At 44.2% G+C, this 25,108-nt stretch overlaps 1 protein-coding gene across 2 annotated transcripts in view; it reads left to right on the top strand.

The window, feature by feature from the left end:
- The window catches only part of PRR5L (proline rich 5 like), a 93,851-nt gene that overhangs the window by 33,358 nt on the left and 35,385 nt on the right, over positions 1-25,108 (top strand). For both annotated transcript variants that reach the window (XM_037999513.2, XM_037999514.2), the window contains exons 4-5: positions 7,902-7,950; positions 20,467-20,524. In XM_037999513.2, coding sequence (XP_037855441.1) covers positions 7,902-7,950; positions 20,467-20,524 — 107 coding nt within the window. The remainder of the gene's footprint in view (positions 1-7,901; positions 7,951-20,466; positions 20,525-25,108) is intronic.

The raw sequence follows: 25,108 nt of genomic DNA, 5'->3' as shown, positions 1-25,108 counted from the left end.
CAGTTGGTTGCCGGAAACCCAAAGGGAAATCCACCTCCGATTTTCCCATCTCTTTAACAGAGTCTGTTGACTGTAGGAGAGGGGGACCCACAGTAGTGGGGAGAGCTGGGAGGGGACGGGAGGAAGGTGAGCCTGGATCCAGCTCACAGGCTGATATCATAGACCAGTCCCTGGCCTGATGCCACGAGGTAATGATAACCGCAGACACTTGCTTAGCGTTTAGTATGTGCCAGGCTCCAAGTGCTTCATATATGTCAACTCTTTTAAAACTCCCCACACCCTGTGAGATAGATACCATATCCCTGTTTTACAAGGAGGAAGTACAGATACAGAGAGGTGGAATAACTCGCCCGGAGTCATGTAGCCAGTAAGAGCCTGAGCTGGGATTTGAACCGAAGTCTCCCATGTCCTTAAACCCTTAGTAAGTGGGCTGCAAGAGCCACACAGAGCTGGCATTATCCAGATTTGGGCTTGATGTACCTGGGCATAGGTTCATGAATAGATCATGAGGGGGGCATTGACCTTCTGAGAAGCCTAGTTTTGGAGGGATTAAGATGAGGTCTCTTCTTGGTCTGGGTGACTCTGCCTGATGATGTGTTACTACCTTGTATCTGCTGTGGCTGAGAAACAGACTTGGTTTTCAGGTTAAGAAGGGTTGTTAGAAATGGCAGATTGGAAACCCATGGGGTTGGCGCATGTGGTGTTTGGCCTAAAAGTTGTTTAGAAATCTGGACATCTCACCTAAAACTCCAGGTTTCCAGCCTCTCTGGAAAGGTCAGATCTGGGCACTGGACTCATGGTCTGGCATGGAGCTTGTCAGGGGAGCTGAGGCCTGGCTGCTGGCTTTAGAGGGACTTTCTTGGTCCTTACAGTACACACTCACTTGCCTCCCTTCCTTGCCTGCCTGCCCCTGTGGCATGGGGGGTACCACTGCCTGGCTAGGTTGGCCTCCATTTGAGTTGGGATCTACCAGTGTATGCCCCTGGCAAAGCTCTGAGCATCAATCTCATCAGCAAAACGAGGATACACTCCTACCTGTGAGGCTGTTGGAGAATTTGAGATTCTGTGTGCAGACTGCTGAGCATAGTGTGCCGCATAACTAGGAGTTCAATAAATGCTCTTTGTCGGTTTCCTCCCATGTTTCTTACTGTTCCCATTGCCACCCACTAGGATGCAGACACCCAAAAGGTGGGAGTAATCCATGTCCTGAGTCAAGGATACCACCTCCCATGGGTTCCCATGGAATGGACCAGAGAAGGGGAGGGAGTCTTTCTGTCTGTTCTGACTTAAGAGAAGCTGTCTCCTTGAAACATACCCTATCGCAGAAGTGAGGTGGGTGATATCAGGACATTCAGCAATCAGGCTGGATGGGCACTGACTGGCTACAGCCTTGGGCACAGGACTCTGGAGGACCTCTGCTGTTCCTGGATCTTGAGGTGGTCTGGGCAGATCTCACCAAAGGGCCAGGGTGCAGGGCTAGGGAACTTCGGGCAACCCCTACTTGCCAAATGGCATAGAAATGTTAACTACTGATATGGTTATTCCAACTCATCTTGGCTAACCTGCAGCGCTTCTTGCAAGCTGCCTCATCCTCTTTAACCTCATGTGGGAAGAGAGTTGGGTCTTTAACCTCATGTGGGAGGAGAGTTGGGACACGGAGAGGGATTTCGCCACTTTTGGTCTTTCTCTGTGTGCAAGGCGGACTGACTCTGTCCGAGGTGATTTCCCTCTGTCACTTCCACGCTTGCCTACTCTGCTGCCATCCTGCTGTCCCTGCGCCTCTCCACCAGCTTGACTCCAGCTTTTAGTAATGCCTCCTTTACGTTTAAGCCCACAGGAGTGGGAAGTTGAGTTGACAAGATGGTGAGGCGTGAGATTGCAGGTCTGTGTAATAACAGGAAATCCTGTCAACTGGGGTGGTGCCTCAGCTGGTCAGCCTGGGAGGGAGAAAGGGTGAGATCATGTAGACCAGTCAGTGCTTCCCCATTTTTTCCCCCTATTATGCCTCCTTTTGGCTTCTGGCTGAACTTCACACCCAGTTTCTCATTTTGGTCAGGCCCCATGTAAGTGTCCCCTTCACATTACCCTCAGTTCCCGGCTTCCCTTTTTCTAGCTCAGTGGCTTGTGGTGGGGGTTGGTAGCAGTAGAATTCTATTTTCAAATGAAACCAGGCATGGAAGTCCAATATGTGAAACAGATGGCATATGGGGGCTGCTGAGGCTGAGGGGTTGCTTTCATGTCAGTTACACGTCCCGGCAATTCTCTTCTCCAAAACGCTGCCTCCACCTTCCTACCTTCTTATCCTTTCTTCAGCTGGTCTGGCCCTACCTAACATATTACCCGCTTTATGAATTTCTCCTGGGTCCTCAATCCCAGGCATAGGAAATGCTAGTGTGGCTGTTATTGTAGGAAGATGCTGAGAAGCAGTGGGCTGGAGTTTTCAAGACCCTGGGATTCAGAGTCCTGGGTGAAATCATAGCAGCTCATGCTTGCCAAGCCTTGCTGTGGGCCAGGCAGTGTTCTAGCAATTTGATGAGGATTAACCCATTTTACTTGTACAGTAATCCTATGAAGTAGGTATCCTTATCCTCCCCACATTCTAGGTGAGGAAACTGAAGTATGAAGAACCAGTGAATTTTCCCAGGTCATTGCTAACAACAGCTACTAAGTGGCTGCCAGGATGCAGAGCCAGGTAGCTCTGGGCTCCCTGGTCACAACAAGACACATGTTATCTCTCGCCTGTGCTTGCTCGGGACAGTTTCCTTGTGTATTAAAAGTGAGGCTATTATTGCTGCTTACAGTTCTGTTTTAGGCTTAAATGTGGGAATGCCTACATTGTTGACAGTGGTTTCCAGCACCCAGTAAGTGCTCAATAAACTTTAATTGGAGAAAAATGCCGGGTTCCATCCTAAGAGCAATTTGTTTATTATTCCTTATGATGATGTTTGTTCTAACAAGTAATTGCTTTTCTATTGACAGGGCAGCAACCCTAGGATAGAGCGGGAAAAGTGGAAGGGAGGCTGCCAGATTCTAGGCCTGAGCCTCCAAGGAGCTTACGGCCTAGGTGTTAGGAATCAGGATTTTCATCTTTCCTGCATCTAGGGAACCACAAACCACAGCCTCTTTAATTTGGCTGTCTCTCTCCAGCTTTTCTCTTCTATCTTGTCCTTTACAAATTAAATTGGTAAACGTGAGTAAGGCTATAGGGTGAATTGTCCCATTGTGATTTTGGCCTAGGTATCTAATGCCCTGATATTTTTTATTCTCATCTTTTGGGTAAGATGAACCTCCTGTGCCCTATAAAAGAGTGGACCAGATCACTCTCTCGTGGGGCACAGGAGAAATCATTGAGCTCTGTTTCATCCTTTTCTTCTGGCATCCAGCACCATGTCTAACACATAACATTATGTTTTCAGTAAATGGTTAAGATTCAAATAATTAATTAATGGGGTCTCCACTCTGAGTTCCTTCTTTTTTTGATGGGGGGAAGGTAGCTTTTAAGTGGGGAAGTGTCTGCCAAGTTCCACTAGAGATGGTGTGTTAGAACAGAGGTGTGGAAAAATCCCCTTCTCTCAATTCAGCTGAGACAAGATAGAGTTTTTTTCAGAAACATTCTTTCCTTATAAACCAATGCAAGCAGAATAAACAGAGTATAGACATGGATTGTAGATTTGCAACATGACTTAGCCACGGCCTGCTCACAGGCTGGGCTAGCCAGCACTGCTGGGGACTCCTGGCCCCCTTTCCTCATCTCTTCACTCTCTATAGTCCTGGGAAAAAGGATTCTTGGGTTACCAGCTTGAGGCAGGTCTAGACTGGTGGGTTCCCAGGACTTGTGGGATTCTCTGTTAGCTGGTACCCACCCTGCTTCCTGATGTGCCCTTGATAGGGACTTACTCCTGCGATTCTTTCTCAGGCTTCTGACCATTCTGCGATAATCTTGGTGGTGGTTATTAACTTCAGAATCTTAAAAATTTGTTTCTGAATAGGATTGCATTGACGTGGTTCAAAAATTTTACACATATAGCAAGGGTATACAGTAGAATCTCCCACCCCTGTATCCCAGAAACCAGTTTTCCATTCTCTCTTCCTCGAAGATAAGTATTAGTAACAGTAACTTATTGGGTATTCTTCCAGAGTTTCTTTATGCATATATAAGAAATACATACGGAAACACAGCTGATAATACTGGATACTTTATACAAGGTCTGTGGACTGCAGTGGGGTCTGGTGATGTGGTGTCTGCAGGACAGCATCTTCCCCAAACTTCAGGGAATCGGGTTGGCTAAAGTGTTGTGTTGCCCTACGTAATTTCCAGCAACAACTTCAAGCTTCTCCAAGGCTTTACGTGTAGACATGGAGAAGAGGACACACAACCCAGTACTTTTTTACATATGATTTTTAAAAATGCGTATGTGGATCGGGCACAGTGGCTCATGCCTGTAATACCAGCACTTTGGGAGGCCAAGGTGGGCAGATCACCTGAGGTCAGGAGTTCGAGGTCAGTCTGGCCAACATGATGAAACCCTATCTCTACCAAAAGTATGCAAATTAGCTGGGAGCGGTGTTGGGTGCCTGCTATCCCAGCTTCTCAGGAGGCTGAGGCACAAGAATCGCTTGAGCCCAGGAGGCAGAGGTTGCAGTGAGCTGAGATGGCACCACTGCACTCCAGCCTGGGCAACAGAGTGAGACTCTGTCTCAATAAAAAACAGCTAATGAATTAAAAAATAAATAAAATGTATTTGTGTTCTCTGTGTTTAAAAATCAAGGAGCTATATATTTCAATTCTAAGGGCCTATGGGGAAACCCATTCATATAGTAATACAGACTTGAACAGCAAGTTATAAGAGTGGAAGAGTGGAATTAACCAACAAATGTGTTAATGCTATATAAACTAAAATGTGTATTCTTGTTTTTTTCTTCCCATTTTATAAGATAGCCTGTTGTATGTACACACTGTTCTGTATCTTGCGTTGTTTCTTTGCTTACTATGACTTAAATCTTTCATGTCATTATTTAGAGCACTTTTTCACTCCCTCTTTTAAATAGTTGCATAGAATTCCATTGCCTGGATGAACATAATCTTTTTATTAGCACTTTATTGGTGCATATTTATGTTGATTTCTATATTTTGCTGCAATGAAAAACTCTGCGCATATGTGACATGTGACCCTGTCTAACCATGTTATCATGCCCAGACAGAAGGCAGGATTTTATAAGGAATAAGGGCAGTGTAGCTTACTGATTTGCCCACGTAGAGCAATAGAATCTTGCCTTAAGTGATCAATAAGGTCTTTTCTGTTCAGATAATTCTATGAACAGTACCTAGTGGAGAAGGCTTTGCATTCTAGATTTGATAAAAGGACAAGTGTGTGGTTCTCCTACTGTACCTGGCTATGGACCATTATATTTAAAGTATATAAAGCAGATGACCACATCACGTCTGGTTCCTCCTCAGTAAAGAAATAGTTATCACTATCAGCATGGTGGAAGGCCCCTCTTCATGTTCTACTTCTTTATTCTTCCCCATTACCATCTCATCACCTCTGTTATAGCTGCTTCTAGCTTCAGAGTCCTTTCTGCTAAGTCTTTGTCTTGGAAGTTGCATTGTCTGCTCTTTAGCTTCTGCTCTGTTGGGCTGATTTCTACCTAGACTTCTCTTCCTGGGACCCTCTGCAGAATTCTGGCCTTGACTGTGGCTTGCTGCAATGTAAGGCTCCTGGGCTTCCGCCCTCCCTGTAGAGTGAAGCCCCTTCCTGCCTTCCCTGATAGGAGGAGAGGAGATGTCTTGGATTCCTCAACTGGGTAGCATCAGGATGCTTTTCTGCATCCCACTGTGAGATGCCTGGGGCAACCTTTACTTGTTCAATCATATCCAGCCCAAACTCATAATTCTGACACCGGCATAGATCCCTCCTCCATGCTGCTCTCCAGGAGGATGTCCGTAGTTTTTTATCTTGAAGGCCCCCTTAACCCCAACCTCTTTCTTTTTCAATCTTACCCATGGCATCTTCATGAGCACAGTGTTTTCCCACTGTGGGTTCCTTGGGACACCAATTCCACAGCATATTATATGATTTCAGAACCATGTTAGTCCCTCAGCATCATGAGTACCCAAGATACCTCTTGGGAAGCTCTGCCCTAAGTAGCCTATTGTTAGGACTTGTTTTTCCACTTGTGCGCAAAGCTTGGCTTCTTCACCTATGGCGTTGAGACTTCCCAAGGACCACGAGGACTTTGTTAGAAGGTGTTTCTCCCTCCTGTGGTCAGAAGCAATCTTCTTACCTCTTCCTGTTTCAAAGCCTCCATCCACTTTAGGCTGCCCCATAGGTTGCTGTTTCCTGTCTGAGAGACACGTCTAGCCTCTGCCTCAAAGACTAGCGATGCCCAACCTGCTCTTAGTCCAGTGGCTTTTGACAAAGGCTTCCTTCTCTTGGATGAGACCTGCCCACATCTGGGAGAACCCCTGGGTTGTGTTGACGGGGTGGCCCTCCATGAGACTGCCATTAAATTGGCCCTCAAAATGCAACATCCACGAGAGACATATTTTCTGTCATGGGAAAAGGAAGGTATTTTCTTTGTTCAATGTGTGTTTGTGGTTTTCCAGGGCTTTTTCTGGCACAGAAATTCAAATCGTGTGGTTCTCTCTTTGTCTTAATTTTATTGTGCCTGTTTTCTCTGCACAAAACAACATCTTGCTGTAACCTCCTGTTTATCCTTCAGTGACATGAGTGAACATGTTTTGGGGGAGTGAATCCTCAGCAAAGGTTGTCAGAAACTTGAGCATTTGCTCCTTATTAGCCATAGCCAATGGGATGAGTAAAGAAAACCATTTGAAATCATGAAGGGTTTACTCCCTAGGGAACTCATTGGATCTGGGGAGCAAGTTATTCTTGTTTTTTTGTTCCCTTACCTTGTCTGGATCAAAATAAAGAATAGTATGGGTGGTTCCATTATTTGTCACAGGGAAAAGGAGAGCTGGCGTCAATATCCCTATTTTCCATTTGTATTTCATTAGCACTTAAGATTCATTGAAATCATCTTGTGAGTGTATTTATTAACATGCTATCTATCCATCAGCCCCCAAGAAGAGAGCAGAGACCTTGTCTGTCTTATTCACCTTTGAACTCCTGGTGCTAGAACAACGTGTAACACATAAAGAGCCACTCAACACATCTTCATTGCTGGATAAATAAAATCTCTCTGTTCTCCCTGCTGTGGTCCACCTTGAAGACTGCTTCAGTCCATTGGGCATGGGTTGTAAGACCACCCAAACCATGGTACCAAGTTGAATTTTAAGTCAGGGTCGGGGGAGGGGTTCTGGATTTGGAGGAGAGACAGGGTGGAGTTATGGGAAAAGATGTTAATTTTGCAAAAAGTCTGGGTTCAAATCTTGGCTCTGCCACTGACTTGTTTTGGGGAACTCTCTGAGGCATAATTTTTAAAATCCATACAGGAAGAATAATAATTACTCCTACCCCCCCGCAACATACATTTTATAATCCTTGGTTGAAGAATGTATGAAAAATGCGTTTTAAACTATAAAGTGCTCTGCAAATGTGGAGGAGTGCAAAATGATGGTCTTTCTCTTCTTCTTTTTGCTTCATATAAAGCCAGGTGCCCTGGCCTGCCCCTAGCAGCTCTGCTAGAATTAGGATTTCCTGTGGCTGGCTGCCCTCTTCACAGTGCTACTTTCTCAGAGTGAACTGAGGAACGCATCTTCTAGGATTTCCGTTGCTGCAATTCCATGATAACAATGGGGGCATGGGGACCAGGACCTAAGAACGTGCCCCCAACTTCTCAGGCCTGGTCCCACCCCATGCCACTGGTGAGCACATTGTCACCATGAGCTGTACCATCAAGGGCCGCTTGACGGTGTTTCTCTTCTCCCTTCTCCCCAGGCGGCTGTTGAAGAGTGAACTTGGATCATTCATTACAGACTATTTTCAGGTAAGCTGTGTGGATATGAGCATCCATCATTATCATGCATGTGGGGGCATGGACCTAAAGTGGGTGGCCAATACTGTACAATTGGACATTCTTTCAACAGCCAAAATTACATATCCCTAGTCCCTGCTGTGTGCTGTGCGTTGCAGAGGGGCACCAGGCCTGAGTGTCCCGGCAGTTAATGGAGATCCCAGTCCCATGCAGCAGTTCTCAGGCATTTTGGTCTCAGGACCCCTTTACACTCATAAAATATTTTGATGCTTGTCTGGATCAAAATAAAGAATAGTATGGATGGTTCCATTATTTGTCTTATGTCTATCTTTACCATAATAGAAATTAAACCTGAAGAGCTTTAAAATATGTCTTAATTTATTTAAGTAATAAGCCTATTACATACTAGCGCTAATTACATTTTTATGAAAAATAACTCTCAGAATAAAATAGTAAGGAGATGTCTGCATTGTCTGGCTTCATAGAAGACAGTTGGATTCTTATATCTGCTTCACTTTCAACTTGTAATGATATCGCATGTCATGTAGTTTTGGGAAAACTCCACTGTAAACTCATGGATAATGCAAGGGAAAAAAACAAGTAGCTTAGTATTACCGAGAAAATAGTTTTGACCATGAGGATCCCCCAGGGGACCCTGAATCATACCACATCTGGATCCACTGTCTGGATCAGTCAGACTTCTCCCCTGTCTATAAAGCTAGTGTAAAGCTAGTGAGTTTAAGGTTCCAGGACCAATCAGAGGATAGTTTCTCATTCACAGACACAAGCTGTTTTCATGACTCTAACCAAAGGCATATGGTGGAGAAAGAATGGGGAGTGTTGGGTGATAAGGAGTAACTGACTGGATGGCACTTTGGTGAAGTCAGAATCCCCACTTCTCATTCATTTGCTGAGTGGGCAAGCTGTTTCACCTCCCTGTGCCTCGGTTTCCTCATCTGTAAAATGCGACCAAACATACAACTTATCTTAAAAGGTTATTATGTGCTTTATGTGAAATAACACATGTAAAGCACTCTGTACATAGTGTGTAGGGGGGCAGTATAGGGTAGTGGTCAAGATCACAGACTTTAGAGGCAGAGTGCTTGCGTTCGGTGCTCAGCATAGCCACTTACTAGCTGTGTGACCTTGAGCAAGTTGCTTTACCTCTCAGTATTTCCTTTTCTGTGAAACAACAGTAGTAGGACCAAACCTTGTAGGGTTGTCTTGAAGACTAAATAAGTTATTTATAAAAAGTGCTCAGTGACTAGCAGAGAGAGTAAAACAGTAATAAGTGCTTACTAAATTTATATAAGTGCCTATGTGTTATTCTAAGGTGTAATCCATCTCTTTTAATGGTAAGGTAGCATACAATGCATAATATCTTGGTTTCAGGTTAGCAATATTATTCTGTATCTAAATAGAGCATACTTTTAAGACAGTTTAAAGAGATTTTAGGTTTTGAAAACAGTACGGGCATCCTTTTATAATTTTTCTTTATGAGATTCAGGAAGCTTAAACTTTTACATGCACTTTAAAAGAATGACATGTCAGTTGTTTAAAAACCACACACACACACACACACACACACACACGGACAGCTCCTCTAAATCTGGACAAACCAAGACCCAACAGAAGCCTGGAATTCAATCCGGTCATATGTCTCAGTTGCTTGGAAGACAGCTCCTGTTCAGGGAGAGACAAACATAAAGATTAAGAGAGAGATAATTAGTCACAAATGTGAATCATTTCAGTTGCCCTTGACTCAAAGGTCAGTCTTGGCCTCACTCTCTTCTCTTGCTGTCTCTACTGATTGATTTTTTAAAAATCTAACTACAGAGAAGTGGTTTTTTGTCAGTCCTGGAGAAACCTGCTGGGTTGAATTGCCTTCCTCCTTGACATTTAAAAGCTCCATGGTTTGGTATGGTTTCAATCAGGTTTTAAATGTCGTTTGTCTTTTTTGCTGGGGGTTACCCCTAGGGCGGATAGGAAAGGGTGTTTGGGTGGGGACTTGTTTATCTGGGAAGCCCTGAGGTTTTTGGGGGCGGTTAATACTGCTTACAAAGCATGCCAGATGCTTAAAAACTAATAACCACTTGTCATTTCCTATCGGGAACCTAATCAGAGAAGCTGCTATGTGAATAGAGTCTCTTGCCAGGGGTGCAGGGCGAGGACTGGTTTTCACAGTTTTAAATCGAAGTTTATTTAAGGTGCTGATCTGGAAACAAGGCTCTCCTAGATACAGTTGTTTTTTTGTTTTTTTTGGTTTTTTAAATAGATTTTAAGTGTCATGTGGGCACACAGCTTTTTTCTTTCTTTCTTTCTTTCTTTCTTAGTCTTTTCGTTCTCCACTCCCTGCAAAGTTCCTGGAAGATAGTAGATACTCAGTAAACCTTCTTGGGAGAGAGGGAGGGATTTTCTGCCACAGATCACTGAAATGATGTTAGGTGATGCGTGCAATGACATTAAATAACATTAGGCCTTGTGGTTAGAAACTGCTCTCCTCTTTTATTTTCCTTTCACCCTTGGGATTGTGCTAGAGAGGATCTTGAGTTGCACCATGGTGTCCTCTCCCCTCCTTCAGGACTTCGTAATCTCTCTTGTTTGAGTAAGGAGGAGAAGTCCTCGAACTTAGTGTCTTCAGCTAGGGACACTGACTAGTTAGGATTTCTTAACATTATTTTGTTGGCATTGAGTTGATCATTGAGTTCCATTTCACTTAGTGTAAATGATGTTGCTATGGTTTCGGTTTTAAACATATTTATGTGTTTAAAAAGTGGATTGATATAAGAAAAATAGTATGCAAAGAATAATCACGTAGGTGGCCCTGGCTCTGGCCCTAGTCATGCAGGTGGTTCAAGAGAGACTCAGATTTGGAAAGCCCGTTACCAGGTATTGCTTAAAAATGGGCTGGTTTCAAACCATTCACTTTACAGAAGAAATCTCCATATAAGGAGGCATGTCCCAGAGGGAAGGCTTGTAGAGGCAAGCTTAGCCTTCACATTCTACTGTCAGATGTCGTTTCAGGAGGGAAAATCAGGAGGAATGCCAGAAAGTGTGTTCCTCCAGTAAAGGGGCAGAAGGAAGGCCTGAGGACAGATGAGGAATGGAACCCAGGGGTGGCCAGGAAAGTCACCAAAACCATGGCTCTGGCTGTTGGGAAAGGTGAAAGATGGGCTTCCTGGGTGCTGGGTTCTGCACTGCAGAGGCTCGGATGGCCATGCCCAGGCATCTGCATTCAGCAGTCAAGTCTGTCTCCTCACCCTGACCCCCAACTCCGAGCTTGCCACTCGTACAGCCCTTTCTGTGGCTCTGCTTTTGAAAGCGAACATTCTTATTTTACATTCTGTGAGTCTTAACACATTTCCCACTTTCCTGAGTGGGAAATAACGAAAATGACCCCGGGTGAGGCCAAGAGAAATCATGTAGGAAAACTGTGCTTATCTCATGTCTGCACACAGAGAAGACAAGCTGTGTGATCTGTGGAAGCCCAGAGAGACGTCCATAAGGCACTGGCCAGAAAAGTCTCTGACATTTCCAATATTGATTTTTTTCCTTTCCCTCTGTTTTGAATTGTGCCCGGAAGGAAAATTGGGGTTTCTGAGAGAAGCGCTATATACTAATGACAGCTCTGAGGGATAATTGGTTTCTTGTAATTTTTGAAACTGATGATATGAAACGTTCTGGATTTTCCTATTTACCTAATTAGGTATCTTGGTGGTTCAGAGCATGGGCGTGCTTGCAGATTGCACTTTCTGCCATTCTGTATCTACTGGCTTTGTTGTGTGTGTTATAAGCTTTTCCCCCAAGCCCAGAAACTTCAATTCCTTTTGTTGGAACTGGTGTTTTACCTGATAACAGAAACTCAGGCTAGAGTCGGTGGCTTTGAATGAGTTAATACTAGGAAGAGAGGAAACTTAGCTACCACAGTTGTCAGTAGGTCATGGATACTTGGTAATGTTTGAGATACATTTGTGTGTGTGCATGTATGCATATATATTTATTTTTCCATTTGCTGCTCATATCTGCAAGAGTCCCAGGAGGTCAGTTTTCCCTAGAGTTTACAGCATATGGCAGAGAGCTGAAGGAGTGTAGCATTAACTGAAGACCTGAATGGATGGCAAAGACTTTAAATCAGGCCCAGAAAAAGCAATTATACTTTGTGGGAACAAAGATAGGACTTCTGAGGATTCATGGCAAGCTGGATGGAGAGAAGATCAAGAGTGGTGAAGGTAACTTTTGTGATTTCAGAATCCAAATTGAGGAGGAGACAGAAGTTTCAGCTGTTCTTTGATCAGCTGGACAGGCTTCTCTAACAAGCAGGACTCCCAAAATGGAAAAAGAGCTAATTGGGTGAACAGAGAGTAGTAAAAGGAATTCCACATACACTCTTCTTTAAAGGTAAAATTGGGGCCTATCCACACAGGGGGGCTTTGAACAAGTGGAACGAGGATCTGGTGAGAAGACAGAGGAGAAGTTATGTTTTTAGGTGAGAGGTCATTAGAGGTTGCATTTTTTTTTTTTTAATTTGGCCAGTACTGAGAGAAGAACAGCATTGTGGAATCTGTAAGCTTTGGGGTGGTCTAGAAGCTCCCATTGGCCACGGTGAGGGGCGAGAATGAGGTGGAGCCAGACTGGGGGCTTCGAGAAGCATCCCTGGTTGTCTTGGGCTACTTACTGTGGAGCTCGCTGCCTGCCAGAGGTCACTTTTCAGCAGCTTTGCCATTTTTAATCTCCTTAGCAATTATTTGAATTTTGTGCAATTAGTTGAGTATTTTGATTGTACTTTTATCATACTTGATGAGTTTATGCGGAAAAAATGGATCTTGAAATTGATGACCACAGGTCTTAATATAATTGAGATAAAGATGAAAATCAATAGGCTTGCAGAAGTGGCAAATCTTTATCCTCATTGGACTCAGGTTATTGCACATCAGTTGTGGAAGAAGGGAGCACATGGGTACCAAAGGCTAAAAATACATCACCCAAAAATGAGCTCTGAAGATGAGGTGTAATTAGGGATTTCATAATCCTTTCAAGCTCTGGGGGGACAGAATTCCTCCTAAATCATGGAAGTGTGGTATTCTACATAAGTATGTATTTGCAGGAACTCACTATGTATGGAATTTGGTGATTCATTGTAGATGAGAAAGGAATAGCAGGAGCCAGGCTTAGAACATTGATGGGGGAGGCATAAAAGGTAGGAGCAGATGCTGGAAACAATGTGGTATTAAAATAGTGGAAACACTCGGTGATTCAGTGGGCATGAGAAGTAGAAACTGAGTTGGAAGCGTCCGGAAATTTTTGTTCAATATGGAAAGCAATAAGGTGACTTTCTCTGAGGCTCTTTAAGAACTATAAGGAGAACAGAATTAATGATAATGGTAATGACAGCTAATATTTTCAAGCACGTACTTGCTGGGCATTGTTCCAAGCTGAAGGTTCTCAAAGTATGGTCCCCGAACCAGGCGCTTCAGTATCAGCTGGGAATCTGTTAGAGAAGCAAATTCTAACTGAATCACAAACTCTGGGGTTGGGGTCCAAGCAATCTGGCTTTTTTTTTTTTTTTTTTTTTTTAAGACAAAGTCTCACTCTTGTCACCCAGGCTGGAGTGCAATGACACGATCTCGGCTCAGTGTAATCTCCGCCTCCCAGGTTCAAGCAATTCTTCTGCCTTAGCCTCCCGAGTAGTTGGGATTATAGGGACACCCCACCATGCCTGGCTAATTTTTTAATTTTAGTAGAGACGGGGTTTCATCATATTGGTCAGGCTGGTCTTGAACTCCTGACTTCAGGTGATCCACCTGCCTCGGCCTCCCGAAGTGCTGGGATTACAGGTGTGAGCCACCGCACCCAGCCACAATCTGCGTTTTGATGAGTCCTGCGTGATTGTGAGGCATGCTCAAGTCTGGCAATGCTTTCAACATTTCTCCTGGGCTAACTCATTTATTCCTCCTGATGACTGATGAGGATGGTTCTGTTATTATGTATCCCCCTTTTACAGATGCTGCCACTGAGGCTCAGAGATGGGGGTTATTTGTCTAAGATACAAATACATACAGCTAGTAAATGGTGGCACGAAGACCCAGCCCAGGTCATCTGGCCACAGCAGAAAAATCGCTTGGATTATATTTAAATGCCCTCAAGGAATCTGCAGGAAAAAAATCCCAAAAACCCAGGCAGGAGTAGTTCCAGGTTTACTTTACTTGTTGTTGTTTTTTTTTTTTGAGTGTTCAGCAAATCAGACATGGACTGTCTTCCTTCTTCCTCATAAACATAACCTTTTGAAAGCCCCAATTCACCCTTGAATTATGGCTGAAACGGTGCTAAATGAAGAATTAGTATTAGCACCGAGTTTCCACTTCTTCAATCTCCATTTGGAGACTTCTCGTGAGTGTCATCACACTCACACACACCAACATTGGCTTATTAGGAATTCTCTGGGCCTGGGAGTAAGTTGTGTTTGTAAGGCTTTGTTGTTTATCTAGGAAGGCATCCAGGTTCACAGGAGATGTACACATCATTAGAGGTGATGGCTGGCCTTTCAAAGTCATAGAGAAAAAAACTGGAAGTGGCCTATGATTTCCAGCCCTGGGTTTATGCCAACAACGGGAACCTTCTAAGACATTGATATCTCCGGAAGCAAATGTCTGGATTGAAACTGGTTAACACAGGTTCTGGGAAGGCAGAGCAACACAGCTGCTTTCCCTCTGGGGTAGGAAAGAATATCTCATTTGGGAATGGAATCCACTCGAGTGCCAGGCACTCTCCTTGCTAGATGTTGAATGTGTATAGTCGAGAGAAAGGCCCAGCTGGGTGGAGGCCCTGTGGCAGAACCCAGCTACGTGGCCTGAGATTGCCAAGCCAACTGCCCCAGTATCTGAATCTGTAATGGATCCCATCTGCTTTCTTCTCTGGGCAAGGACATAAGAAACCTCTCTAAAGCAGGAAAGCATGATGTCTAAAAGCACCAACCCTTCTACCAGTAGATCTGGGTTCTAATCCTTGTTAGAACACTGACTAGCTGTGTGCCCTCAGCCTTGCTACTTAACCTCTCTGATCATCAGTTCTCTTAATAGTAATCCAGGTGGAATCATGGGACCTACTTCATATGGTTGATGTGGTTGCTAAGTGAGGTGACGTATAAAAAGTGTCTGGTTACATAGTGAGCAGTCAACAAGTGATAAGTATTTGTATCAGTATTTTTATTACTATTGCTAAGTAAACCAGAAGAATATAATAGGGGAAAGATTTGGGCTTTGGATGCAGACCAACCTTGGTGCAAAGTCTGGTCTCCCATTTGCTAGTTGCTTCTTCGAGCCTCAGATTCTTTATTTGTAAAAAGTGGATAGGTTGTGGTGAAAGTAAAATGTGAGAAGGCAGCAAAAGACTGTAAGACAGTGTCTTGATACTGAGTAAAAAACAGTAACTGACTCCACTGGCATTCTTACTGCCATTATCATCACCCCTAAAACATTAAAAGGGACGGTAGCTAGCAGCCTTAGCATTTACAGAATTCCTGCTTCCTGGTCTCCATGGAAAGTTCTTCCTGCTGGGAAGATGGGGTTCTCCCTGGTGACCCATCTCATCTGGGTCCCTCCCACCAGATTGGGAAGGTGCCTGCTTGGCAGGAGGCATGCATCGTTGGTAGCCCCACACCACCCACGGCCACCCTCTGCTCTGTTCTGCCCACTCCTCCAACTCACTCTCTGCGATGACCCGGGAGGAGCCGGGTCTTTCCTGTCCATTGAAGACTGGTGGTTTTAGATGCCTTTCCCCAAACATCTTGTTTACATTTTTCCTAGCTAAGCCTCATTTTTCTGTTTGCAGCCCATTTTTCTATGTCTTAGGAAAAATAGATATGTCAGCTGTTTTTCTTTTTCACTTCCATGTCCTCTGCCACTTCATTAGAGTGCGACTTGACTGTGTCCAAGTTCATGTATTGGGTAGGGAGAGGATGCATTAAGTAACAATGGGCCCAGTTCCAAGTCCCAAGTTGCTTCCTGGGTGGTTACTATTTAGTAACCGTTTTTGGCTTAGTCTTCCGCCTGGGGAGGTGGTGGGGTTGGTGCCATCAGGCAAGGAGTGGGACAAGAGAAACTTGGGCCTTCTCCAGCTCTGTTACCATACAACTCCCATCACTACAGCTCAGCAGCCAGCAAACACTCAGAAACTTCTGGAGTCAGGCATTCATCAGGGGATGGGAATACTGTGAGGTGAGGTCCAGGAAGACTGGACACTTAGGAAGAACACACAATGCAAGATGGCTGCCTGAGCCAAGGCTGGGTTTCACCCTGCCTTCAACCCATTTGAGCAGGCTTAAGCCCCACAGGTGTTAAGTTGGCATATCTTTAGGTGAAGTGACAGGGTGAGCTTCATAATTTGCAGAAGCCAGTCCAGAAGGAACATGTGGGTACTCAGCATTCTGTGCAAGGACTCCTGAATGCCATTCTTCTCACCACCTCTAATGTCAACAGTGGTGTCCCTGGCTTCTTCTAAAATAACTCTACTAACCAGACTGGGGTAGGGATGCCAATATCCCCTTCCCATGGGCCTGCCACTGCAGCTCATAGTGGGCAGGGGTCCCCAGGGATCCCACAGTCTGCACTGGGCACTCTTGGTACCTAGATGGAGGGTGGGTGAGAGGTCCCCTTTGAGTCAGCAGCAATTGCACTGCAGCACTGCCAGTCCAGGGAGTGCAGGATGGCTGGCACTATGCCTCTCCCCAAGACATTGCAGGGCGCATGCCCAGTCCTGACTCTCCCTGTACCGGTGCAGAGGCCTCCACCAACATGACTCTGTCAGCACCTTGGGAGTAGGGTGACACTGGTGATGGAGCCCAGGCACCAGGGGTGATGTGTAGGTGCCTGAAAATCCCTCCTGGGGAGGTGGTGAGGAGGCAGGACCATGAGTGAGCTGAGGCTTTAGATGCCAGTGCATGTTCACTTATAAACACAAATTCAAAGATAAAAATACTAAGAATCAAAGATGGCAGCTGCAGAGCACCCAACCGCAAATGGAGGCCGTCAGAGTACAAGGGCCTTAAGAATGCAAGACCCTTTGGGGCTCAAATTCTCTAGAGAGGAGGTTTGGGGTTCAGTTTGAGACCCATTAGCAAAGCTGGAAGATGCAGCTGTGGCTTGGATGTTGGAGCATAAATGAATGGGCACACCTCCACTGGGTGGATGGCAGTGGTTCCCCAGTGAAGAGGGGCCTGGGGCTTGGCTAACTCAAAAGATCCTTACTCTGATAGTGTGTGCTGAATAAAACATGAGCAGTAGAGAGACTGAGCCTCACTCTCATGTCTTTTCTTGGAATTGTGGAGAGGGAGACCCTACTTCTAGCCTCAGTTTATACAACTATAAGGTAAGAGCAAAATCTGCAGACTCCTGGGAGCAGGGAGTTATATAAGGATTTTCAAGATACCTTTGAAAGGTACTTTAGCCTCCTGGAAAATGGAAATGGATCCACTAAACATCATCAAAATGTGTGTGACCAATTGATTTTGACCATAGGACTGGGGAGAGGAGAGAATGTCTATATGATTCTTAAGACTCCTTCTAACCTCAAGTTTGTGTTTCTCTTATTTTGGTCTAAGCTATAGAATTTCTATATTTCCATGCTGTGTATTGTGAGAAGTTTTAAAGGAGTATTTTCTTTATCATTTCTCCATAATATAAGAATAATTACTTTTCCTTGAAAATATATAAAAAAGATTTTTTTTCCTAATGGCTCCTTGAAGGGAGAAGACCTTAAAGGAGAAGACAGGAAAATCCAGGCCATGTTTTGAGGTTTATTCCATAAGATATGGACAATGTAATTTTCAAATGATTTTCTAATTCAAATGAAGAAAATGGCAACAAACTTAGGGACCCTATAGCACTTATTCTTCTTAAAAATATTCTGTCTTTTATCTTGACTTCTTAAAAATAAAAAATGATTTTTTATCACTAAAATAGTCAGTATATATATTCAGTAAATATTTATTGGGTACCTACTATGTTCTAGGTACTATACCAGGAACCAAGGATAGTAACTAAAATAAGACATGCCCTCACTCCTAAGGACCTAAAATTCTAACAGATGAATGGTTTGAATTAATTTCTGTTAACTCACGCTATCACCTGGACTAGGTTTTTATTTCTGTCCATGCCTCAGTTCCCCCATCCTTGTCCCATGTAGATAATTATCGTGATAGAACAACATGATGAAAATTGCATCACAGAGGCGATCTCTATTACCTCTATAGGTGGATTTCAGAAATGTGAAATTAGGGAGGGTTAAGAAAGTTGTTTTAATAGAAGCCTGGGACATCAGTGTTGACACTAGAGGTGCTGAGAAGAATGGCATTCAGGAGCCCATGCACAGAATGCTAAGGGGACGTTCTGAGAACCTCACCTGGACTAGGTGTAAGGGACCAGCCAGGCGGAGACTGCAGGGCACAATTGAGATTTGTGCTCAGAAGTATTCAGTGGAGTGGTTGCCATCTGAACATACCTCCACAGACCACTCATGTCCAGCTCAGCTGTCACAAGATGTCAATTTGGTGCTGGGGTATTTTCTTGCTTTCTGACCCAGAAAGTCTTGCCATGACCCAGCTGGGATTCATGAGCTCGGTTGGAAGCTAAAGAACAGGTTAGGGCTTTGTCTTTATTGCCTGTGTGTTTCACAGTTCTTTGTGAAGGAATTGCTTTCTTTTTTTTTTTCTTTAACAAAGTTGGTGTATTCCTATATGGTGTCACTGTAATTTTGATTTGGTGTTCTAGCTGCCATCTTGAAACTACATGGTGGCTGGATGTGGTGGCTCACGCCTGTAATCCCAGCACTTTGGGAGGCAGAGGTGGGCAGATCACTTGAGGTCAGAAGTTTGAGACCAGCCCGGCCAAAATGGTGAAACCCTGTCTCTACTAAAAAAGTACAAAAATTAGCTGGGCATGGTGGCTGGTGCCTGTAATCCCATCTACATGGGAGGATGAGGTGGGAGAATTGTGTGAACCTGGGAGGCAGAGGTTGTAGTGAGCCAAGATCCCACCACTGCATTTCAGCCTGGGTGACAGATCAAGACTCCGTCTCAAAAAAAAGAACTACATGGTAACCAGTTACTTTCTCTAATTAGGTCGTATTTTGTAAATCCTAATAGGAGTGTGAATTTGCTTAATGTGTATCCATCACAGAAATGGGATAGTACCTTTGATAAAATGTTCTATTAGTACATTTTATAAAGGCCCATTCACTGCTGACTCTCGGCCTCCCACTCCTTTTGTGGAGTTGGGCTGAGATAGCGGTTATTACTATTGCTACCACCGATGCTGATTACTAAGGACATAAAATACTGTGTGTATGTGTTTATAGTGATTAATCATGTTTATAATGATTAGTGTGTTTATAATGATTATAATGAAGAATGTTATGGTATTGCTAGTATGCTATTTAACAAGAGGAAGAGCTTGGGACTCAGGGAAATTAAATGCAAAATCGCACAGCTAGAATGTAGCTGACTGGAACTTGAACTGATACCCAAGTTCTTTCCACTCTGCTCCATATGCTTCTTTTATCATTGCAATAGGGTCTAGGGTTTTATAAAGGAGAAGGCTAAAGAATGCATTAGGTCCTTTGGTAAGACACATTATCACCTTTGCAGCTGCCTCTCCCATAATCATAGGCCTTGTTCATCTAACAATGTAACATGAGTGTAAAGACACCAGCCCGTCATTGATCTCTGAGCTTCTGTGACTTGCAGAGAGGCTGCTCCATGTCTTAGGGGGCCAGCAGTAGCCTTTCAAGGGAAGAATGGGGTCTGGGTGGGAAGACTTGCTGGAAGGCAGTGAAGTGGAGCGGAAAGAACATGGCTTACAGACTCAAGTAGACCAGGTCTGTGTCCCTTGAGCAAGTCTCTTCACTGACCATCAGTAAAGTGAGGACAGTAGCACCCACTCGATAGGACTGAATTAAATGAGATGAAGGATATAAAGCTTATGATGTAGACAGGACACTCAACAATTGTTAGTTGCAGTTGCAAGAAGACTTTACTTTTCTCTTTCCACAATTTCCCATGTGCACATTCATCGACAGATGCATTTTCACTGCTGCTTAAGATTTTGCACGCAGTCTCTTTCATGCTAGTGTGAGAAGCCCTAAATTTATGTTTTTTAAATATGTTATTTCTGCATAGTTTCCCATTGCCTCAGTGCTCCCTTTTGTGAGTTTAGATTACTACGGGCCTCTAGGACACTGGGTGTCACCAATAGCGAATTCATCCAAGCTTGTGTCATGCCTTTTTCCTGGTCTGAGGGATGAAGGTGGCGGTTGGGGTTGCCTCTTATCTCACTCACTCTTTTGCTATGGGAAGTCTTACTGTCTTCTCCTGAAGCCTTGGCCTTCCAAGAGGAAAAAGGCTTCTTAAACTCGGAGGCATGGCTAGAACACAAGTGCCTAGAACTCTGTGCCCTTGCCCACTGGAAGTGGAAGAGGGTTCATCACTCACGCTCTAGAGTTGCCCAGATTCTTATGTTCTTTGTTCTCTTTTGGCAGAACCAGCTTCTTGCAAAAGGACTGTTCTTTGTGGAGGAGAAGATCAAGCTGTGTGAAGGCAAGTACAAGACAGCCCTGATAGACTGGGGCCTCTGTGACTCAGCCTTTGATGTCTGAACAGCTGAGATGCTTCTGTCCAGAAGTGACAGACTCCAAGCGAGTGATTCACCCTGTCCATTTCCTTCCTACCTAGGCGGCAGCACTTTCATTTGAGTCAGCTGCTCACAGCATTGCAAGTCAGAACTGTGTTTCAGAAAAATGTAGTGGGATGGGGTGGTGGTTTCTTTGGAGACCTTGTTCAGGTCTCCTTTTTTGTTTGTTTGTTTGTTTGTTTTTTGTTTGTTTGTTTAATGGGATGCAGGCTAGGGGTCTCTCTTGAAGGAATAAGTTACTCTGTGAATCCTCCATGCTATTTCCTCTGGTCTGCCCCGAGCTATTTCCTACAGACCTTTGTAATATTTCTGGGGAGTCATAGAGGAGTCCTGTCCATTTGGGGGACATTAGGCTAAGCAGGTACTCACTCAATAGGGTATGATTTGATAAATGAAGGGAAATTTCCTGATCTTAGATTTTAAAGTCCAACTGACAGGAGAGAAAGGAACTGAATGGAGATGGAAACAGGTTCCAAAGGTAAGAATTGGTCAACCCCATGACTCTACCAAGGGCTACTTTTAGCTCCCACCAAAGTGGGACTTGATCTTAGCTTGCCACCTACTTTTTGGGTAACTTTTGGTTAGTTACTAGTTTCTCCAAGTCTCAGCTTTTATCATTTTTGAAGTGATAAATTGGGGTGAGGGGTTGTAGGGAACATAAGGCACATGAGTGGCGTAACACCATACCTGGCACACAGCAGGTGTACATACTGGACCCTTTCTTTTTTTTGTGCTCCAGCCTAATGTCCCATAGATCAAACTTACTTCCAGGCCCAGACTTATTAGGTGTCATGTCATCATCCTTTTGTTTCTCCCCATTCCCTGGGAGAGACACTAGTGTGTCCAGGAAAGGGGCTCCTAGAAAGACAAAGTAGGAAGGAAAAGGAGAAACTGACGCTGGAAAGTTCTGAAGTCCAGCATACAGTAATTGCTTACCAAGCCTTGGGAAGAATAGAGGTTAGAAATTAACCTTTGCACATTTGAGAGTTGGCTGAACCTGTAGCCATTCTTCCCTTGAATACATCAATGCATTATTTTTTTTTCAAACATATAAATACCCAGTAACCCAAGGCCTTTAGAAAAAAATTTTAAATTGTAGTTAAACAAAACCCCACACAATATAAAATATACCCTCTTTATAATTGCAGTACTTTACAGTTCAGTAGTGTTAATTATATTCACATTGTTGTGTAACAGATCTCTAGAACTTTATCTTGCAAAACGGAAACTCCATGTCCATTGAACAACTCCCAACATTTTGCCCCCTTTCCTCAGCCCCCGACAGCCACCATCCTATTTTTTGTTTCCGTGCTTTGACTACTCTAGGCATCTTATAATTGGAATCATACGGTATTTGTCCTTTTGTGACTGGCTTAGTTTCATTCAGCATAAGGTCCGCAAATTCACGTTGTAGCATGTGACAGGATTCCCTTCTTATTTTAAGGCTAATATTCCATTGTATGTGCATGCTACATTTGCTTTATCTTCTCACGTGTCAAAGGAAGGGGCTTATTCTTAGGTGACTTGCTTAAGAATTTAGTGGGTCTTTTGCATTTTATTTATTTATTTATTTTTGAGACAGAATCTCACTTCTGTGGCCCAGGCTGGAGAGCCGTGGCACGATCTCGACTCACTGCAACCTCTACCTCCCAGGTTCAAGCGATTCTCATGCCTCCGCCTCTTGAGTAGCTGAGATTACAGGCACCTGCCACCACGCCTGGCTAATTTTTGTATTTTTAGTAGGGGTTTCACCTTGTTGGCCAGGCTGGTCTCAACTGACCTCAAATGATCCACCGCCTTGGACTCCCAAAGTTCTGGGATTATAGGCATGAGCCACTGTGCCTGGCCCTCTTTTGCATTTTGGAGTCAGACTAGTACAAAAATGTGGAAGACAACTGCCTGGTAAAGGAAGGGGAAAGAAACATTGTCCCTAGTCACATAAATTGTATGTATGTTATCTGGGGAGTTATTACAAGCTCCTGGAAATGTGGAAAAACAGCTCTATGAAAAAGATACTGAATAAAACCAGAGGTTCAAGTGCCCTTAAAAGGAGAAGTTGAATATCTCTCACCCGAATAACCCTCATCATAGATACACTCAGAGTGAAAACTCAGAAATGGGGCTAGACAGGATGAACAAAGTTCATCCCACATTCTATGCCCCTGCCCTGGCATGGCCTGAGAGCACCAGGCCTGGGGTATTCTCTCTGAGTCTCTTCTAGTCCCGGAGTTCTGGGTGTTGGGGCCTTTTCTGTACAGTGAATGGGCATGTGGGGAGCCTTTAAGGGACTCTGCCATCTTCAACCAGGCATCTCTACTGTTTAATTTTATGTATTAGAACTCCAAGAAAAATCTGTTTGAATAAAAGGATTCTCTTGCTATAAAACAAAGTTTGAAAACAATTAATATGATATGTCCAGTCACTGAACAAACTCCTCTTCGTTGACATCTCTGCTTAGATACTTACATGTCTATATATACACACCCTTTCTTTACTGCCGCAGAAAAGACAGGTGGCTGTTCATACCCACCTGTTGCTCTTTTGTGGGCAGAAGATGCCATGTTAAGTTCATATTTTCTGGAGCCTTAGTGACCTTGAGTCTTAGGAAGTTTCTGACACTTACCTATATACTTCTGGTGACCTAAACTGCTGTGTTACATTAGCAGATGTATAGGACAGTCATCTAGAACCATCCATCCAACCCCCTTCATTTTTGCAGGGAGCTAAGTCCTTGACTTATGGGCTGTTTCTGGAAGGGAAGGCACCTGTGTTCTTTAACTCTTTCTCCCCCAGGGCTGCCCTGTTGCTGTGTCTGTGTCTGTCTGATGTTCTTCTCTGAACACTTTCCAAAACCTCCATTACTCTCTGAAGTTTGCAGCCAGCAATTAGACCTGGGTTCTTGGGAGGCATCTTACTGTTGCTAGGTTGCAGAATTACCTTGTGTGTCAACGAGCATCCTGTCTTGGCACTGAAAGGGGGAGTAAGTAGGCACCAGTGCTGACCCGCAAGGTTCTCTCTTCTTCTCTTCCTTCAGATCAAGAGGGCCTCTGCTTGTCTTGGTTGTAGAAGGCTTAAGATAAGGGACATCAACAGAGAAGCTGGAGTCACCTTTTACCATGTGGGGTACATTATCCAGGTGCTGGAGTTCACCTTGGTTCTAGGAACCCGGATGACTCAGTATGTGAGATGGTCCTTTTAGACTTCCCCCTCCTCCTCCCTGCAGTGAAACAGCATAGCCTACGTTTGAAAGAGGATACTGACTGCTTCAATGAAATGTTTATTTGATTATCTACTATGAGCCAGCACATTGCTAGGTGCTGGGGAGTCAGGAGTCAGAGAAACCATCACAGCATTACAGGCCCTCATGGAGCTCACACATGAATCAAATCATCACCAAGTATAAAACTGTACCCAGGACAAGTACTAAGAATACAGTCTGTAGCAGAGTGGTTTCACCAATGGGGAGAGACTTTCTCCTAGAAATGATGTTCAAGCTGCAACTAGAAAGATCAACAGAAGTAGGTTAGGTAAAGAAGGGAGAGAAAGAGCAGTCAAGGCAGAAGGGCCAGCACATGCAAAGGCCCTGTGGCATGAGAGAGAAGGGTGACTGCAAGAGAGATCATTAGAGCCCAAAGGCCAACAGGAATACAGAAGAGGATCAAGACCCAGAAGGAGGAGACGGATTCTCCTGGGCTGTGTAGATCATATCATTCAGGTTTTCTTTATCCTAGGAGCAAAGGAAAATGTTCATGCTAACTATTAAGTCCTGTTCTACACTGTCCCATATTTGGGTTAAATGGTAACCTCCTTCCACTCACCAGTCCCAGTATCTGCAAAAATCTATACACTTGGCACTTTCCATCCATTCAAGCAAAGCTTTTAAAAGATTGATTTATTGAAGAGGCTGCACCATCCTTAGCACTAGTAATATAGTGATGAGCAAGACAGACAGCGCCCCTTTCCCACTCCCATTCCAGTGACAAGACAGAGAAGAAGTGAATAAACCGTTCCAATAAAGTGTGATCAGTGGTTTGCACAGGAAAGTTGAGGGTGCCCTGGATTTGCATTTTCCCCCCTGTGAATTTCACCCTGACCTTTCAAAATCTGCACACATCTTTGGACCTGCTGGCTACTAGTCATGCCCTTGTTCTATTCTCTCTCCCCAGCCACTGCTTTTATTGCCCATTAAATTAATAGACGGTGCCAAATGAATCTTTCAAGATTTATTCAGTGGAACTGGCAGTGTCTTGCCAAACGTGTCTCTCAGTGTCTAATCTTGGCTGACCCAGTTTCTCTGCCTGGGATGAGCTGAGGCAGTGACCAATATCAGCTCTGATATCTAGGTCATTAAACAGCAACTGCTATGCAGGCCCTTCTCTGCCAGGGCCCGTCTTTCCTGGAGGTGCAGAGTTCCTCACACAGCCTTCCGATGGTATTGGGTGACCTGTGTGCTCCAGTCTGGGGTAGCAGGGACACTTGGCTGTAGCTTA

The sequence above is a fragment of the Chlorocebus sabaeus genome, chromosome 1 (assembly GCF_047675955.1).
Source record: "Chlorocebus sabaeus isolate Y175 chromosome 1, mChlSab1.0.hap1, whole genome shotgun sequence".
Classification (NCBI taxonomy): Eukaryota; Metazoa; Chordata; class Mammalia; order Primates; family Cercopithecidae; genus Chlorocebus; species Chlorocebus sabaeus.
Note: the sequence above shows the minus strand (reverse complement) of the source record. Positions and strands in the feature narration are given on the sequence as shown.